This window comes from Hyperoodon ampullatus (assembly GCF_949752795.1).
Source record: "Hyperoodon ampullatus genome assembly, chromosome: 16".
Classification (NCBI taxonomy): Eukaryota; Metazoa; Chordata; class Mammalia; order Artiodactyla; family Ziphiidae; genus Hyperoodon; species Hyperoodon ampullatus.
In genome coordinates, this window is record NC_136929.1 from 67,416,583 (window position 1) to 67,436,453 (window position 19,871).

At 37.2% G+C, this 19,871-nt stretch overlaps 1 protein-coding gene across 3 annotated transcripts in view; it reads right to left on the minus strand.

The window, feature by feature from the left end:
• NBEA (neurobeachin) overlaps positions 1-19,616 on the minus strand; it is a gene marked incomplete at both ends in the record, with an annotated part of 605,261 nt that extends 585,645 nt beyond the window's left edge. For all 3 annotated transcript variants that reach the window (XM_079722002.1, XM_079722001.1, XM_079722000.1), the window contains one exon: positions 19,323-19,616. In XM_079722002.1, coding sequence (XP_079578128.1) covers positions 19,323-19,616 — 294 coding nt within the window. The remainder of the gene's footprint in view (positions 1-19,322) is intronic.
• Positions 19,617-19,871: the final 255 nt, after the last annotated feature.

The following is a 19,871-nucleotide window of genomic DNA, read 5'->3' on the forward strand; positions in this document are numbered from 1 at the left end:
TCAGGGAGCCTCATTCCTCCAGCTCCATTTTTCGTTCTCAAGATTGCTTTGGCTATTTGGGGTCTTTTGTGTTTCCATACAAATTGTGAAATTTTTTGTTCTAGTTCTGTGAAAAATGCCAGTGGTAGTTTGATAGGGATTGCATTGAATCTGTAGATTGCTTTGGGAAGTGGAGTCATTTTCACAATGTTGATTCTTCCAATCCAAGAACATGGTATCTCTCTCCATCTATTTGTATCATCTTTAATTTCTTTCATCAGTGTCTTATAATTTTCTGCATACAGGTCTTTTGTCTCCTTAGGTAGGTTTATTCCTAGATATTTTATTCTTTTTGTTGCAATGGTAAATGGGAGTGTTTCCTTGATTTCACTTTCAGATTTTTCATCATTAGTATATACAAATGCCAGAGATTTCTGTGCATTAATTTTGTATCCTGCTACTTTACCAGATTCATTGATTAGCTCTAGTAGTTTTCTGGTAGCATCTTTAGGATTCTCTATGTATAGTATCATGTCATCTGCAAACAGTGACAGCTTTACTTCTTCTTTTCCAATTTGGATTCCTTTTATTTCCTTTTCTTCTCTGATTGCTGTGGCTAAAACTTCCAAAACTAGGTTGAATAAGAGTGGTGAGAGTGGGCAACCTTGTCTTGTTCCTGACCTTAGTGGAAATGGTTTCAGTTTTTCACCATTGAGGATGATGCTGGCTGCGGGTTTGTCATATATGGCCTTTATTATGTTGAGGAAAGTTCCCTCTATGCCTACTTTCTGCAGGGTTTTTATCATAAATGGGTGTTGAATTTTGTCGAAAGCTTTCTCTGCATCTATTGAGATGATCATATGGTTTTTCTCCTTCAATTTGTTAATATGGTGTATCACGTTGATTGATTTGCATATATTGAAGAATCCTTGCATTCCTGGAATAAACCCCACTTGATCATGGTGTATGATCCTTTTAATGTGCTGTTGGATTCTGTTTGCTAGCATTTTGTTGAGGATTTTTGCATCTATGTTCATCAGTGATATTGGCCTATAGTTTTCTTTCTTTGTGACATCCTTGTCTGGTTTTGGTATCAAAGTGATGGTGGCCTCGTAGAATGAGTTTGGGAGTGTTCCTCCCTCTGCTATATTTTGGAAGAGTTTGAGAAGGATAGGTGTTAGCTCTTCTCTAAATGTTTGATAGAATTCGCCTGTGAAGCCATCTGGTCCTGGGCTTTTGTTTGTTGGAAGATTTTTTATCACAGTTTCAATTTCAGTGCTTGTGATTGGTCTGTTCATATTTTCTATTTCTTCCTGATTCAGTCTTGGCAGGTTATGCATTTCTAAGAATTTGTCCATTTCTTCCAGGTTGTCCATTTTATTGGCATAGAGTTACTTGTAGTAATCTCTCATGATCTTTTGCATTTCTGCAGTGTCAGTTGTTACTTCTCCTTTTTCATTTCTAATTCTATTGATCTGAGTCTTCTCCCTTTAGTTCTTGATGAGTGTGGCTAATGGTTTATCAATTTTGTTTATCTTCTCAAAGAACCAGCTTTTAGTTTTATTGATCTTTGCTATCATTTCCTTCATTTCTTTTTCATTTATTTCTGATCTGATTTTTATGATTTCTTTCCTTCTGCTAACTTTGGGATGTTTTTGTTCTTCTTTCTCTAATTGCTTTAGGTGCAAGGTTAGGTTGTTTATTCGAGATGTTTTCTGTTTCTTAAGGTGGGATTGTATTGCTATAAATTTCCCTCTTAAAACTGCCTTTGCCGCATCCCATAGGTTTTGGGTCGTCGTGTCTCCATTGTCATTTGTTTCTAGGTATTTTTTAATTTCCTTTTTGATTTCTTCAGTGATCACTTCATTATTAAGTAGTGTATTGTTTAGCCTCCATGTATTTGTATTTTTTACAGCTCTTTCCCTGTAATTGATATCTAGTCTCATAGCATTGTGGTCAGAAAAGATACTTGATACAATTTCAATTTTCTTAAATTTACCAAGGCTTGATTTGTGACCCAAGATATGATCTATCCTGGAGAATGTTCCATGAGCACTTGAGAAAAATGTGTATTCTGTTGTTTTTGGATGGAATGTCCTATAAGTATCAATTAAGTCCATCTTGTTTAATGTATCATTTAAAGCTTGTGTTTCCTTATTTATTTTCATTTTGGATGATCTGTCCATTGGTGAAAGTGGGGTGTTAAAGTCCCCTACTATGAGTGTGTTACTGTCGATTTCTCCTTTTATGGCTGTTAGTATTTGCCTTATGTATTGAGGTGCTCCTATGTTGGGTGCATAAATATTTACAATTGTTATATCTTCTTCTTGGATCGATCTCTTGATCATTATGTAGTGTCCTTCTTTGTCTCTTCTAGTAGTCTTTATTTTAAAGTCTATTTTGTCTGATATGAGAATTGCTACTCCAGCTTTCTTTTGGTTTCCATTTGCATGGAATATCTTTTTCCATCCCCTTACTTTCAGTCTGTATGTTTCTCTAGGTCTGAAGTGGGTCTCTTGTAGACAGCATATATATGGGTCTTGTTTTTGTATCCATTCAGCCAGTCTGTGTCTTTTGGTGGGAGCATTTAGTCCATTTACATTTAAGGTAATTATCGATATGTATGTTCCTATTCCCATTTTCTTAATTGTTTTGGGTTCGTTATTGTAGGTCTTTTCCTTCTGTTGTGTTTCCTGCCTAGAGAAGCTCCTTTAGCATTTGTTGTAAAGCTGGTTTGGTGGTGCTGGACTCTCTCAGCTTTTGCTTGTCTGTAAATGTTTTAATTTCTCCATCAAATCTGAATGAGATCCTTGCTGGGTAGAGTAATCTTGGTTGCAGGTTCTTCTCCTTCATCACTTTAATTATGTCCTGCCACTCCCTTCTGGCTTGTAGAGTTTCTGCTGAGAGATCAGCTGTTATCCTGATGGGGATTCCCTTGTGTGTTATTTGTTGTTTTTCCCTTGCTGCTTTTAATATGATTTGTGTTTAATTTTTGACAGTTTGGTTAGTATGTGTCTTGGCGTATTTCTCCTTGGATTTACTCTGTATGGGACTCTCTGTGCCTCCTGGAATTGATTAACTATTTCCTTTCCCATATTAGGGAAGTTTTCAACTATAAACTCTTCAAATATTTTCTCAGTCCCTTTCTTTTTCTCTTCTTCTTCTGGAACCCCTATAATTCGAATGTCAGTGCGTTTAATGTTGTCCCAGAGGTCTCTGAGACTGTCCTCTGTTCTTTTCATTCTTTTTTATTTTGCTCTGCATCAGTTATTCCACTATTTTATCTTCCACCTCACTTATCTGTTCTTCTGCCTCAGTTATTCTGCTATTGATCCCATCTAGAGTATTTTTCATTTCATTTATTGTGTTTTTAATCGATGCTTGATTCATCTTTAGTTCTTCTAGGTCCTTGCTAACTGTTTCTTGCATTTTGTCTATTCTGTTTCCAAGATTTTGGGTCTTGGAAATATAATCTTGGATCATCTTTACTATCATTATTCTGAATTCTTTTTCAGATAGACTGCCTATTACCTCTTCCTTTGTCAGGTCTGGTGGGTTTTTATCTTGCTCCTTCTCCTGCTGTGTGTTTTTCTGTCTTCTCATTTTGCTTATGTTACTGTGTTTGGGGTCTCCTTTTTGCAGGCTGCAGGTTCGTAGTTCCTGTTGTTTTTGGTGTCTGTCCCCAGTGGCTAAGGTTGGTCTAGTAGGTTGTGTAGGCTTCCGGAGGGAGGGGACTAGTGCCTGTGTTCTGGTGGATGAGGCTGGATCTTGTCTTTCTGGTGGGCAGGTCCACGTCTGGTGGTGTGTTTTGGGGTGTCTGCGGACTTCTTATGATTTTAGGCAGCCTCTCTGCTAATGGGTGGCATTGTGTTCCTGTCTTGCTAGTTGTTTGGCATAGGGTGTCCAGCACTGTAGCTTGCTGGTCGTTGAGTGAAGCTGGGTGCTGGTGTTGAGATGGTGATCTCTGGAAGATTTTCGCCGTTTGATATTATGTGGAGCTGGGAGGTCTCTTGTGGACCAGTGTCTTGAAGTTGGCTCTCCCACCTCAGAGGCACAGCACTGACTCCTGGCTCCTCAATTTCGGATGATTTGTTGTCTATTCATGTATTCCACAGATGCAGGGTACATCAAGTTGATTGTGGAGCTTTAATCCACTGCTTCTGAGGCTGCTGGGAGAGATTTCCCTTTCTCTTCTTTGTTCTCACAGCTCCCGGGTCTCAGCTTTGGATTTGGCCCCGCCTCTGTGTGTAGGTCACCGGAGGGCGTCTGTTCTTCGCTCAGACAGGACAGGGTTAAAGGAGCAGCCACTTCGGGGACTCTGGCTCACTCAGGCCCTCAATTTCTGGTTTTGGTAAATAGGGCATACATGCATTTCCAGAAAGTGTATTTTCATATAAAATTTTTAACGGTTAACTCACAAAAAGCAGTTGTTTATTCCATTAAGAAACCATCTAGCAAATTTTATAAGCAAAACATGTTAGAAATAACAGCACTTCATCCAACTCCTACAAAACAACTACATTTTATTCTATTTCTTTAACTCTGTAGCAATGCTTACAATTTGCCTTCCAAAGTATCTGCTGACAATAAAATGCATTTTAATTTGTTGCAATATTGATTTCCATGAATTATTTAGGCAACTTTTACCAGGGCAGGGAGAACACGTTTTTCCCCAGTGATATGTGGTTTTTAAATTGTTGCCATTAAGTCAATGCACTAGTTAGGATGAGGTTTACTTACACTTAACAGGAAAACCCACAATATGAGTGGCTCAAACAATATAAAGATTATGTATATATGTTTCTGTAAGTGTAAGTATATACAGTATATGAATATGCAGTATATATACGCATATATACACGTTTGAGCAGATATATTAAAAGAAAAGAGAGCATGCTAGAATATCTATTAGTTTCTTTCTATACTTACAATGGTTCATCTACTTTTGAGACGTCCCCTATAAATCAGTGCTGGCCAATAAAAATATAATGCAAGCCATGTTATGTAATTTAAAATTTTCTATTAGCCACATTAAAAGAAAAATATAAAGGAAAATAGGTAAAATTAATTTATATTTCATTTAACCCAACATATCTAAAATATGATTTCAGCATGTAATAAATATTTTTAAATTACTAACGTGATAGTTTTCTATACCAGCTCTTCAAAATCAAGTGCACATTTTATGCTTATGGAACATTTCAAGTGCTCACTAGCCACATGTGGCTAGTAGCTACTCTGTGACTGCACAGCTCTAGACAGATCTAGCCATCTTCCAAAACTCAATTCAAATATCACCACTTTTATGAAGCCCTCCCTTGACTCCCTTGGTACATTTCTCCCCTCAATGTTGCCCACTATTCCTTAATTTATTTCTATCATAGAATTCACACATTTCATTGCCTGTATTTTTGACTCCCTGCAGTGCTATAAATTCCAGGGCAGGGATTGTGTCTTGATCATTGTATCCTCAGTGTTTAGCATCACACATGGTGTGAGGATTCTAAAAATATCTGTGGAATAAAATGGTTATGTGGTCAGATGTGGCATTAGGATGAAAATAAGTATATATATTCAGACCCAACAGATCAGTATTTAAATAGTGGAGGGGGCAAGGGGAAGGAGGAAGAAGTAACCATGAACAAAAGAACTCGAAAACCTGCAAATTAAATATAGTGACAATTAGACAATTAGAAAGTGACAATTAAGTCAACTGTAAAATTACATAATTCAGTAACAGTGCATATTAAACATTCATAGCTGACTATCAATATATAAAGCAAAACTTTCTAGTTTTTCTTCAAGAATAAACTACTTTAATAGAGTCCCTCTTTAACAACTAATAACATGTGCCACAAATATGATACATCTAATTATTAAATGTTATTCTCATAAACTACCTCTCCATTAATATATACCTTTATTCCTTTTACATACAAAGATAACAAGTTTGGGCTCTAAGATACAGAATGCATTATCATATTGATCCAAAACCCCAAGCACTCTTTTACTAGAAGTGAAATCTCTGTTGTAAATGTCTATATGCCATATTTTCTAAGCAGGTCATCTTTAATTTATTTCAGAGTTTGGCAGCATAATTTTTCAATGTAATTGGGTGCAGCTGTCATTCTGAATGACAGTTTGTCATGCAGTAACTAAAATACATTAGTTTACCTTTCAGAGTGTAGATCACTAATCAGGTTAAACGTTATTTCTAGAATAAAAATAGCCCAACATAATTAATGAAAAAAATCAGCAAATCTGACTAAAATCTATTTGTTCAACATACTTTCGATAAAAGTACCTAAATGAGTATTTTCACAAAGAAAAATGTTTCTTCACAGCTACTCCACCCACCCCTAAAATAAGTCAGTCAGTCATCCTAAAAACTAATGCTTTTTATCCTAAAGCCCAGGATGAAAAAATGTTAATGGTTCAAAACAACTCCAAGACCACTCAGGCAAGCTGGCTGAACTGTGACCAATTAGTGTAGTCAGTCCTTGTGTGGTACTAATGAGACCAAAAAAATGGGTTACATTTCCATTTGAATCTAAACTTAGTATAGTCAATGGCTAAAAGACTGCAATTACAATCCCACCCAGTTAGGGCCTGCTGTCTGCCAGGGGGATGACTTCAACAATAATAGCAATGAAACAAGCATGTGAACAGATTAACACCCAGAAGAAAGAAAAAACACAAAATTGACGCCTTAGCATATTTTATTCATAGGAACAGATACTCCAAAGAAACTACAGCGTGAAAAGTCACACTTTAAAGATGAATCATTAAATCTCAACTTTTAAAAATCATGAAAGTAAATATACTATTTTATAAATAGTTGCTGCACTATCACATATAATATTATTTGACCTAGCGTCTAACATTTTTTTCTGGAACGTTCTTTGAAATTTTGTAATGCTGCTAATTGAAAAACTATAATTTGATTTGCAGAAAGGAAAAACCACTGTCCTTTAGGGGGTGGGAGGGAACAGGATTTCCTTACAGAGGAAGAAGCTGAACAAAACAGTACTAATACTAGACCAGTTAAGAGAAAAAAGTCTTCTTAATGGTGATCTTGATACTGAACTGCATCAGGCCCACCTGAATTTCCTTCTAGACTTTAGAAAACCATTAACTCTACTTTGATAAAATGTTACACTGTTAAGAATTCTGATTTTATAAGGCTGAAAAAATTAAAAATAACTTTCAACACCCTTAGTTCATTTCCTTTCATCTCTTCCTCCACCTTTACTCTTATTCATGAACCACAAATACCTACACAAACAGAACTCCTCAAATAACTCAATGAATACATTTTATCACCTAATACATTTTATCACCTCCCCTGTGCTTGAAGGACCTTAAAAAAAAGGAAGCCAATGGACACTCATGGAATGAAAAAAAAAAAAAAAGATGGGGGCTTCCCTGGTGGCGCAGTGGTTGAGAGTCCGCCTGCCGATGCAGGGGACACGGGTTCGTGCCCCAGTCTGGGAGGATCCCACATGCCGCGGAGCGGTTGGTCCCGTGAGCCATGGCCACTGAGCCTGCGCGTCCGCAATGGGAGAGGCCACAACAGTGAGAGGCCCGCATACCGCAAAAAAAAAAAAAAAAAAAAAAAAAAAAAAAAAAAAAAAGATGGGGGTGGGATTTCTACAAGAAGAAATAAAGCTAACCTGATTGTGGTTTGTAGTTAACGTTAGTGGACACAGCCATGGAAAGACTCCCTCATGACCCGTGTCCCTCTGTGTGGAAAAGTTTTCCACTCCTGCCCTTTATATGCTGGGAAATAGTTACTTGTTCTTCAAGATCCAATCCAAAGTCACTTAACCAATGATACCTTCCCAGACTCCTCCAAGCAAAGGTAGTGGAACCATTAATGTCTCCATAGCATTTTGTTTAAATCTTTGTAATATCACTTTTTGACAATGGAATTTGTCGGATTTTTCTTCTTTTTCCTGTACTGAACCTCAAGTTACTGAAGGTAGGGACCATGTAATTCCTTTTTATATTCCCAATGAGTATCTTGACTCTGGCAATAGAACACTAGGCTAGGATTACTCAGTAATTTATTTAGTCATCACTTTAAGTGTTCTGAGTGTGCCTGAGTTAAAAGAAAGAAAGAAAAAAAAAAAGGTATGCTTCTCCATGAGAGTTATGACCCCAAATGGGGTCATATGAGGCAAAGTGGAACTCCAGGCAACAAGATAAAGTGAAAACAAAACACTGGACTAAGAGGGAATCTAGGTGATAATTCGAATTCTGTGAAAACCTGAAGGATCTTAACCCAACTGGTTCTTCCCTCACCTTTGCAAGTGATAAGAGTCAGGCTATTCACCAGATCTGAAGACCCTATGACTCCTTATATACATATATACAAACACATCAAAATATCTCTATCCACCCCCTTCCTCTAAAAAATAAAAACTGAAATGTTAAAGCAAGAGGCAAACACAGAAATTAAAAGAACCAGAATAGCCTGGGAAGACAAGGTTGGTAACTAAGCCAGAAGTGACAAAAACAAGCAAAATATACAAAATGTGGGGGAAAAATCCTCTTTCAAAACAAGTTCACTAAGCAGCACAAAATTCTAGATTCTATGTTAAGTACTCAGGATACCAAGATGAATAAGACAACATTCTGATCTCAAGGGATTCAGAGTCTCTCGGGTAGTCTGACAAGTAAACAAATAATTAAAATAGGACAGGCAATCTGAACTATGTACAAAGTGTTATGGGAGAGCACAGAAATGGGAGGAAGAGCTATTAGGGGGAGATCAGAGAAGGCATCACTTAAGTGGGGGACAACAGCTGATTCTTGAAATATGAACAGGAGTTCTTTAGACAGAAAAAGGAAGACATGATAACTTGAAAAATGCAATGATTATTCAGCAAGTAACAGTCAAGACAGCATAATAAAAGAAAATTCTTCCACTGATGACTCATATCTCATAAGCTTTAAAACTAATTTAAATACTTAATTTAAATTCGAGGACTTTTAAAGGGTAATCAAGTTATAGAAAATAAATACAAATCAAGTACAATAATTTTATGACATTTTATAATAAAATATTGCTGATATAATTAGAGCTGAAAATACTTCTCCTCTTTTAAAATACCAGACTTAGTTTAACCTAGAAAAACAATGACTATTTTTATTTCATTGAAGATTTTACATTGCAGGTCAAGATGATAAGATAAGATAATGCATATTGTATGCTTAACACAGCGCTTGGCATGTAAAGATTAAAGAGCAACAAACCCAGGAACAGAACATCTAGCTTTGAGTCTACTTTCTGCTTTGCAACCTTGGACAAGCCCCTTAATTTCAGCCGTGGTTTACTTATTATATTAAAGTAGACCCACATTTATTTCAAAGGGGCTGGTAGAGGATCTTAAAAACATAAGGTATGCTATCAACCCCAATTCTATAAATGCCAATTCCTTCCCCACGTGTGAAAAGTTTTTGAAAAACATTGGAAATACTCATATACCATCTTTAAATCAGCTGCAAGTTACTTCTTTCTGAAAATGGAAGTAGTTGCTAAAGAGAAATATATCTAGACATTTAACACTTCCATAAAATTTTCTATTAAACAACGTTTGCTCTACTTCCGTGAACTGAAAGGAGAATCACAGTTATTGGAAATTATATCACCTAGACTCTAGTTAACTCATTTGTTCTATCCGAGCAAACATGGTATACGTGGTGGTGCATCTGATTAACACTAAAACATAACAAATCTACTTTTTCTATATAAAATAAATATATCAATGCATACTATTTTTTTCTTGTTCAGAGTAATATCTAAAATATCCACACTTTGCCTAGTGAAAAGGTATACAAATGAAAGCTAGTTACCATTTATAATACTGTATCACCATTCCCCAAAACTCAAAAATTAATACTTCACAACATAGGTCGTTAGATCATTTTGTGTACAAATCCATCAAACTGTCCTGCATTCATTTTTATTTCCTGTGATCAGCAAGTCCTGAGTCCTCTATGGGCAGCATTCTCTACCACAGAATCAGCTCACTGATGCTGGCTGGACCCTCCCTTTCCAGCATCATCTCTTCATATAATGCAAGCCTTTGGGATAATTTCTAAGCAGCTACATTTTGTTCAATAATGGAGAAGATTATAGCCTTTGAATCTGAAGGCCTGAGTCCTAGCTCTGGTACTTAATACCTGGATAACTTTGTCTAATACTTCACATTTCCTGCAGTCTTAGTTTCCACATCTGTAGAGAAGGAATGGCATCTGAAAAGGGAGTTATTCTGAGGATTAGTTAACACAGCACAATTTTGCAAGTACACTGGAAACAGTTAAGAGCTATTAAAATATACACTAATATAATTTTCTAAAACAACTGATCACAAAATAGTTTTCAGTCCAACTTGCCTCTTACGTTTGTAACTCAAGTAGTTTTCTAAATATTTAAGCTAATACTCCAAGAGGGAGGTATTATTTACCCAGGATCACCCTTCATGGCCTAGTATACATCCACATGTGAAATTCAGCCACGTCAGGGAAGGAAGAGACAGAAGGAATTCTAGGCAAAGGAAGCTGTGTCACCTCATGCCTATTCGTTCCCCAATTTCCCATTAGGAAAAACTACCCCAGGCACTGTTAAAGACTATGCGGGATTCAAAACAGACCCCCTATGTTTCATTAGAAGGTGGACACCTGAGATTCCTTCTCTGACAGGTTCACCAGCTCAGGTAGTCCAAACTAAAACAGAACTCAGTTTTAGTTAGATCATTATTTTCTTTCTATGATCATATGGTCATCAGGCTCAAGATAAGAATAAAAATAACAATAGTAAATACTATATAAAGTTAGCTTTGTACCAAGCACTTTACATATATTAATTCATTTAATCTGTACAACCTTATGAGGTAACTCCTTTACACATAAGGAAACTGAGGCACATAAAGTGTGAATGGCTGTATAATATTTCATAACATAGATATAAAATTACATAAACTTTTCCTAATGTGAACATATAGGTTATTGCTAATTTTTTGTATCATTAAACTACATTTAACCCTCATACTTGTCCACAGGTAATTTTTCCTTAGCCTAAAGAACTAAGGATTAATGACAAGAACCTCTTTAAACTTCTTGACTCATATTGGGAAAATGTCATTCAGAACAGCTGTACCATTTTACATGCCCAACAACGTCATTTAAGATTATTTTAGCGTGCTGATAAAACACTGGTAATTTTCCTTTTAATCATTTCTTTTTCAGGGTATCTCACTATTACCTTATGTTCTTATTTAGTGAAGATGAATTTTCATAATAATTAGCAATGTCTCTTTCTTCTTTCTTGAAATGCATCAAGTCCTTTGCCAAATTATTTTTCTTATGATTTGTCCTATGGCACTTAATACCTAAAGCTTTTTTTATAAGTTTAATTCTAAATATTAGTTAGGAATCACTGGAGTGCAACGAATAGAAACCTGATTCAAACTGGCTTAAGCAAAACAAGAAATGTATTAGCTTAATGCACTGAAAAGCCTGGCAGTATAAGTGACTTGAAAGGCTCCAAAGATGTCATCAGTAATCTCTTGGTTCTTGGTGCCTCTGTGATAGCTCTATCCTCAAGCATACTCTGCCTTCACGGTAGCAGAGTGACAGTCAAATCTAGACTTACATTCTAACATCTTAGCAACTCCAGTGATGAGTATCTTTTTCTTTCTCCAGCAGAATGAAAGGAGTTATCAAGCTTTCGCAGATGTACAGGTAGATATTTAACCAATATCTGTTACTGATGGGCCAAGTACAGTTTCTATTCCTGGTCCAGGAAAGCAGAAAGGAGTCCAGGGAAACCCCAAACCATATAAACCAAGAATCAAGAAGAGATGACTCCTCAATCAAAAAATTCAGAACTGTTAACAGCAGAAGGAATGGATGCTATGCAGCCAAAACCAAAAGAAATCTACAACATTCTAGCCCTGGGCTACCCAGCCACCTTATACATTCACTTCTTTCCATATATATAACTTCTTAAATATCCATGTTTAACAATGTTACTATCTTAACCACAACAGAAAATGCACTCATCACTTCACCATGGGCCTGGGAGGCAGGGAGGAAAACAAAGACAATGCCAAGTTACTGGATCCAGCTACAAGTCTGAAATCTTTGTGCTATTAGTATTATTCTTGGTCAGTTCCAAACATGCATTTTTTCGTGGTACCTCATAATCTGACAATATATATCTATGTAATAAATTTAACTATCCCCCGTTAATCAATATACAATGGCAAAAGAAAAAAATAAATAATCATAATGCCCACTTAGAAGAGTGGAGAAGATAAATATGGAGGAAATAATCAAGAGGACATGACTGTCAGCTGACCCATGAGCTGGATCTGGGCAATCAGAGGCTCCTCACCCCCTCCCCTGTCCTTAGAATATAGACTCTGCCTACTGTTCCCACAGTGGGAACACTTCCAAGGAATAGCCTTGAGAGCAAGGTGTTGTTGAAACCATCTGGATGGTGTATGTGACTGAACTTAGTTAAGGCCTCTGTAGTTTAACTTTTAAGATTCTGGCAGGCAGGTGTAGAGACCACTCATTTTGCGGCTGCCCAAGACAAGCCTCATAAGCTCCCCTGCTTAATAAACCTGCCAGCTACCAATCTGGAGTGGTCTGCCTCTTTTCTTCAGTCTCTCCTTGCCTTCTGTGCATGGGGACCAGTTTGCAAATCAACAGTAAACAGACCATGGTCACTAATTCAAACCACAGTCCATATACTACTGGTCAGAGTAGCAAGAATTGCCTGTTACGGGAATGGAGTCTCTTGGTCAACCAATCTGGATGCACTTATTACCACTATCTCAGAAGACCTCACTTGTCCATTATCCTCTATGGCCTCAGATTTTCCTTCTAGCAGCTGTACTGCTTTAGCAACCCACTTCCTCTTACTGAGGCTTAGAATTGCCTTAGAAGTAAAAAGAACACAGGTCTTTGTTTACCAGGCTTGAGGTTGCCCTGGAAATAGTTTCCCTAAAAGCTCAGTAAGCTTTTGGTCAATTTATTTCAGTCAACTGGTTGAACTAGTAACCAAAGCCAGAGATCTTGTCAAGATACCAATCTACCTTTTCAATTTCATAGCAATATTCAGTCTCATAGCAATAGGCCTTCACATTACTCATCCCTTATAACCCTCTGCTTAATGATTTCCCTTGAAGCAATGTGAAATAATAAGCTGGATGAGGAGGCACAGCTATTCTATCACTTTGTTCCCTGGTTGCATCCTCTTTTAAAACTCTTTAGTAACTGGATTGTTACTTTGGTCAGGAGGTTGGGAGTATAAGCATGAGGTGCTTGAGAGAAGCTTGTAAAACAGAACTTTACCTGGCTTTAAACTCCTGTCTTTCCTTTTACCAATTTTAGCATAGGGTAAAAAACAAAAAACAAAAAAACAAAAAAACCCAAAAAACACACACAAAAAAAATTGGGCTTTCCAATCCTCAAGGTTCTTGATTTTCTGATTCTCTTGTATGGCAGCTACAGGCAGAAAAGGCCTCTCTTACTTGGAAGGACAATATTTTCTCCCCTCTGTGCTCTCAAGCATTCCAGCTGGACCAAAGCAAACTCCTTTCTTATAAGGCAAGAAGTGGACAACACACTAGAGGATCTCTAAAGTTCCAGCTTTAGTAGCTCCATGGGCAAAGACAACCCAGGTGACAATCGAAACAGCTGTTCCATAATTCCTTTTAAGGAACTGCTAGGGGAAAGCAGTCCTCACTGCCTTGCACTCCATTTCAACATTCAAGGTCTGCTCCTACAATACCCCACTTCCAGTTAATAATGTCTATGCTAGTAAGAATTCCTTCTATTTACAAGTGACAAAAACCCAATTTAAACTGACTTAAAGCTAATAACAATAATAAACTCTGAAAGAGAGAATTTAATGGTTAGAAGATAATCACCACAGACACAGAGAACTCCAAGTGCTCAAGCAGAATCAAGAATATATTTATCTCTCTTGGTTTCACACTCGGTCAAATTCTAATACAGGTACCTACAGCTATAGGATGAGTCTACCAGCTCAACATCCCCAACAAGAAGAGTTCCCAAGTCCTGTGACTCACCCTGTGGCTCCCCTCAGGTTAACTGCTCATCCCTGAACCAATCATGGTGATTCTGGACATGTCTGGGTTATATACCAGCCCACCTGAACCCACCTGAACCAGCTGAACTAAGATTGGAGGATGAGTGGTTCATTAAAGGAAAATTGAGATACTATTACCAAAAAGGGGAAATGTATGCAAGACAGACAGAAACAAGAAATGCCCATTATTCCTAGTAACATGACAACCGGCTACAATTTTTTTTAATTTCTATTCAATGCCATATATATTATTCTTTGTTTAAAATAATGTGATCTTAGTTACATGTATATATACTTGACATACATATATTGAAAAATAATTACCAGATTCTTATTCCAAGATATCAGTTCAAAATATTTACATATATAGTAATGCTTACATAGAGAACATCATACATATTCAACAAATATTTCTAATTATAAGAATAGGCAATACATTAACTTTACATGAGTCTAATTTATTTCAAGATCTTGGGTCTGGACCCTACTGTTGAACAGAATTTCAGAAACTTGTCCTCTACTGCCTAATAATGGTGTCCTGCATACTCAAAATGCACTTAACTTATCCAGGAGCCAGAAATACAAAAAATAAATATACATAATGTAGGCTTTTGCTCTCACAGAGTTCACAGCATAGGAGTGGAAACATGTATAAATAACTAAATACTATACACAATACTAGAGAATGATAGGTATATCTTTGTATAAGGAGATATGCTGACATTGCACAAAATATCAGAAGTACAGGCAATAAATGAAAAATCTATGAAACTGATGTAAAATAATATTAAAGTAAATAGTCAAAAATGTGGATGATTGAATTGTATAATACTGCTACATCGGTGATCCAAAATGGGAGCTGATTTCGCTGGAACCAATGAATTTCTTGACACTGTGTTTGAAAAATGTATAGCAAAAGATGAGGGAACCTTGAGATACATTTAATTAACCACATAGTATTTGCCAAAAACTGACTAGCAATATAAAAAATACTTATTTAAAATTAATATAACTTGATAACAGACTCGTTATAGAATATATGCTGCTTAATGTCATTATATGACTAAATTAATACTTTTGAGGAAAACCTCAGAACTCCTTAAGATATTGAAACTTCCAATATTTACATATGCACTCAATTTAATTTTCAATACCTAATAACAAGGATAAAATATAATTCAAATTAATATGAAAAGACTTACATGTCGACCTAAATTAAAATGTAGAAAATTCTCTTTTAATATAAATAAATGTGGTTTTATTAATATTAAGGACTTCATGATTCAAAAATGCAACCACATATTTTTAGAGTAAATTTAGTTCAAAAACACATCTTTTGTTTGTGAAATTAAAAATATCTTGAAAATATAATTTTAAAGATATTTATATCAAGCTGCAAGTGAAAAAAACTCTAAGGAAGAAAAGTTACTGTCACATTCAAGTATAGAAGAATAACTTTCAAATTTCCTTTGAACAATAATACCATGATCCATACGTCAAGAGAAGAGAGGCACTTAGCCCACAAAGTCCCCTCAAAGTATCTTGTTATGCTTTTAATACAATATACAGTATGCCACTTAGAACATAAAAAAATAAAATTATCAGAGGAAATATTTTCTACAGCTAAAGATACACTAATATATTACACAATTTGTGAAAAAATAACTATAAATTAAATGCTATAGATTTATACTACCTAAGAGAGCTATTCAAAAAAGTCCTACTGTCAATTCTTTAAGTAAATATTAATCCTTTATTTTAGCTTTTCTAAAAATAAGTTCATATTAAAATCTGTGATAAGAAGACACGTTCATGTTACAAACAGAGAACATATTATGTATACATAGAATTTACTTCAAGGAAGGAAAAACTTTATATAAACATATGTTAAGTGTGTTTACAAACAAAGCAATGGATTAAGTAGTATGCCTGTTTTATAACTGAAACAACAAAGTTCCTTTTCTACAGTTAAATGCTCTTATACTGCCACATTAAATAATACCTCCCAAAGCCAAAATTTGTTGATGATCAGTTTTTTTCCATCGGTAAAGCTACAATGCAAAATCCTTGACAATACACCCTCACTGTAACCTATTTACAAACTAACTTACTCATCTTCCTGATCTTGTCCACCTTGTATTTGAATGTTTCAAGTCAACTATAATATCATTGTACAAATACGTTCATCTACAATGGAAATTACTCATTTTATTTCTCATTCCATGGTGATTCTTCAACAAACTCCCACGATCCACCTAATAGTGGAAATGGACCTCTACCTTTGGCAAAAGAAAAAAGCCCCAAAATTACAACCATGGCTGTGTTAAAGGAGTCCTATATTTTAATGCATACTTCAACTTTACTCTGCAAAACTTTTAATTCTTTGGGCAAGGCATGTGAGAAACCTAACAACCAAGTATCAGTATTCTCATCATATAAAGAAAAATAACGTACAGGAAAAAAAGGAAAAAAAATATTCTGACAAAGGTGACTGAGACAGGGTTTTGTTTAAGGTAGAAACCGTTTTGTTTTGAAGTTTCATTAGTTCTCCTTCCTTTCTTTTCTGTCATAGAAATCACTGTGATAAATATTTCACTATTCCACCTACTTTTTAATTTAATGTTTTAAATTAAGACTGAAAACTGAAAAAACTCATTTTAGAGATTAATATTAGAGGCTTCCAACCTTTAGCAAGTCACTGAGTGCCTTAAATGGATTTTACTGATTTACTCATTAAATAAATAGAATTAAGTTTTGATAATTATTTTTTAAATGCCTATGATCTCCAAATATTTTCCCAATCAACTTAAATTTTCACATGACATTTTCATCATGAGTATATTGGAAAGATAAAGCACTAAACCTACCATTCAAGAAAAACTACACTGCAAATGACTGATGTGTATTCCACAATCAATATAATTAAAAACTTAATAGTAAATAGCTCCTTTTGTCATTCTTTTCCCCAAAAGTTTCCACTTAAAGATCAATTGTACTCTTTAAATACGTACAAAGAAATTTTAAACCTAACCTTCTTTATGCCAAAAATAAAAATGTCTTTGTAACGCAGTTACAATGTCTTAAATGGATGTGGGGATATACCATGTCAGTATTACCTTATTTCTGATTACTCTAATTAAGCTTAACAGTAAAGTTAATCTTTAAAATAATGTTTGCATATTGAGACTTCATGCCAGATTTTCACTGCACTGAAGAGAATTAAATTTCTTTTTCACCTCAAAAGAAATATTTCACTTCCTTTCTTAACCTACTGTATATCTATAGAACCCCATCTGTTAAGAACTGATCCAGCATACATTGCTACTGCTGCAGAGTCCAAACTGGTTACACATTCAAATCAGTTTCCAGCTTGTGGGAGCCTCTATTGCCTCTTATCACGTTAAAATGTATTAAGTAAGCATACAAATACGTATTAAAAATAACCTAATATCACACCACCTAAGGTAAAAATGGTATTGGAAATCTGGAAAACTGTAAAAAAAAAAAAAAAAAAAAAAAAAACTTTAAATGTTTCCTTTTAAATTTACATAAATACAGTACCTGATAACCTACTAACATATTTTGAGATTTCATCTCGTTAAAAAAAAAAAAGGGTAAGTACTGACCTCCTATTTGCAGCTGGTTATAATTAAAACACCCAAGAACACAATACTTCTATTAGTGTCTCGAAAAGAATTTGGTTATACCAACGCAGTGACAGTCCCCCAAACTTACACTGACTTTTTGTGATTTGTTTGATAGGTACACAGAAGTACAAAGAGGTGTTTGGTATTTAAACAGGAATAAATATAACAAAGAAAAGTCAAATATTCTCTTATCTTTGACGTGACACCCCAGCAAAACAAACAAACAAACAAACAAAAAACAGCTTTAACTCTTCTGTGAATTTAAGAGGTACATAAACCAAAGACATTATCTAATCCCTGTCCCTGTCTCAGGGCACCACTGCTGTAGCTGCAGCTTTCTTTCAGTTTTCCAATAGATCAAATAAAAATAATTGCTTAGCTGAAAATTCTGACTGCATAGGTGTGATAAAATCTCCCTGCAAGCAAATTTTTATATTCCTGTGACTCCACACCAAATACAATAGCCAACTGATTGCTCCTGATTTAAGCATGCCTTCCAAAACCCAACCTTACAGTTTGTCAAAGACTAGGTATTGCAGAGAAAACTGTTTAAAAAGCTTTGCTGCAGCAAAAACTGCACTTACAAGGCATTAAAACATGAATTAATCTTAAATGAACTAGTGCTATTATCCGAAATCTATGATTCTCCCCTCTTTATTTCTTCCCCATGTCTTCCCCTGACATCTCAAACGCTTCTTAGCCTCTCCGTAGACAGATATCGCAAAACATTAAGTCATACACAGTTCTGCAGTAACTCTTTCTTATCACGAAGGAAACCAAAACCTAGGGTTGAATTTAACACCCTTCCTCTAATCTTTATCCACATGCCATGCTCTCTGAAGGCAACCATAGAAATCAACCTGTATGATTTGGTGTCCTCACATTTTAACATCTCATGTGCACAAAAAATGACTTAAGAGGTCAGCATATTCAGGGCAATATTACAAAGAAAGGAAGGCTACCTAAAAAGAGATTGGGGTGGGGGGGGGAGATACAGCCACAACATTCTCCAACATAGCCTCGTAATATATTTAAAGGCAGATGCAAAACTGCATCATTTTTCCTCCTCAATGGAAAACATCACCTCCCAGCTGCTCAAGTTGGACTTAATGCGCTTCTCGCATTTCAGCAGCACCGGGGAATTTAGGCTCCAGGGGCAAGGCTTCCATCCTCAGAGAGCCACACCACGGACAATTAAGAGTGTCGGAGAAAGAACCCCAGAGAAAAGGAGGCCTTCCGCTCCCCCTAACTAAACTCTCAAGTCAACCCAAAACCTGCACGGCAAGGAACAATTGACGACTCATAGTCATGAGAAGTGATAATAAGCGGTGTTAAGTTGGGCTCTGCGCTCAGGTGGCAGGAGAGGACCGGAGGAGAGCAGGGAGGTGGCGTGGTTTGGGCAGCGCGCAGGCAGGTCACCCGCTAAGCAATACCCGCCGGACGATCTGGGCTCGCAGGGACGCGCTGCGTGTGTGACCAGGGGGGTGGTGGAGGGGTGGGAGCCAGCGTCTGGGGAGGGAGGCCATGGGGGCTGGGAGGCAGATGGCGAGCACGCCTTTTTCCCTTACCAGGTTGAGCACCGTCTCCACGATGTCCCTGTTGCTGACCTCTCCGACCTGTATGAGTCCAATCAACACTGCGAATTTCATCCGGATGTTGCGGATCGGCACCGAAGGGTTAATCATCCCCGCGGGCAGCACCACCGAGCCGGAGCCGGACGCCCCTCTCAGCTCCCCCATCCCGCTGCCGCCGCCACCACCGCTGCCCCCGCCGCCGCCGCCTCCGCCTCCGGCCCCGACGGCGATGAGCCCCACGGGTTGCGGCTCGAGCCCCGGGCCCGGGCCCGGCTTCTCGCTCGCCATTTGCCCCCCTCCTGAGGAGAAGGAAAGAGCCGCGGCGCTGCCTCCGCCGGTACCGTTATACCTGCCTCGGCCCCCGCCCCCCGGCCGTCGCCTCGGAGCCCCAGCATCCACCAGCGCCGCGGCGCCGGGCCCGCTCCCCGCGTGCGCCTCAGCCCGGCCCTTTCCGGCGCCCTCCCCGGCGGAGGCGGAGGGTTATTCTCAGGCTTATTCCCGGCGGTGGCGGCGCCGCTAACCGCTGCCCGGCGAGCGGCAGTG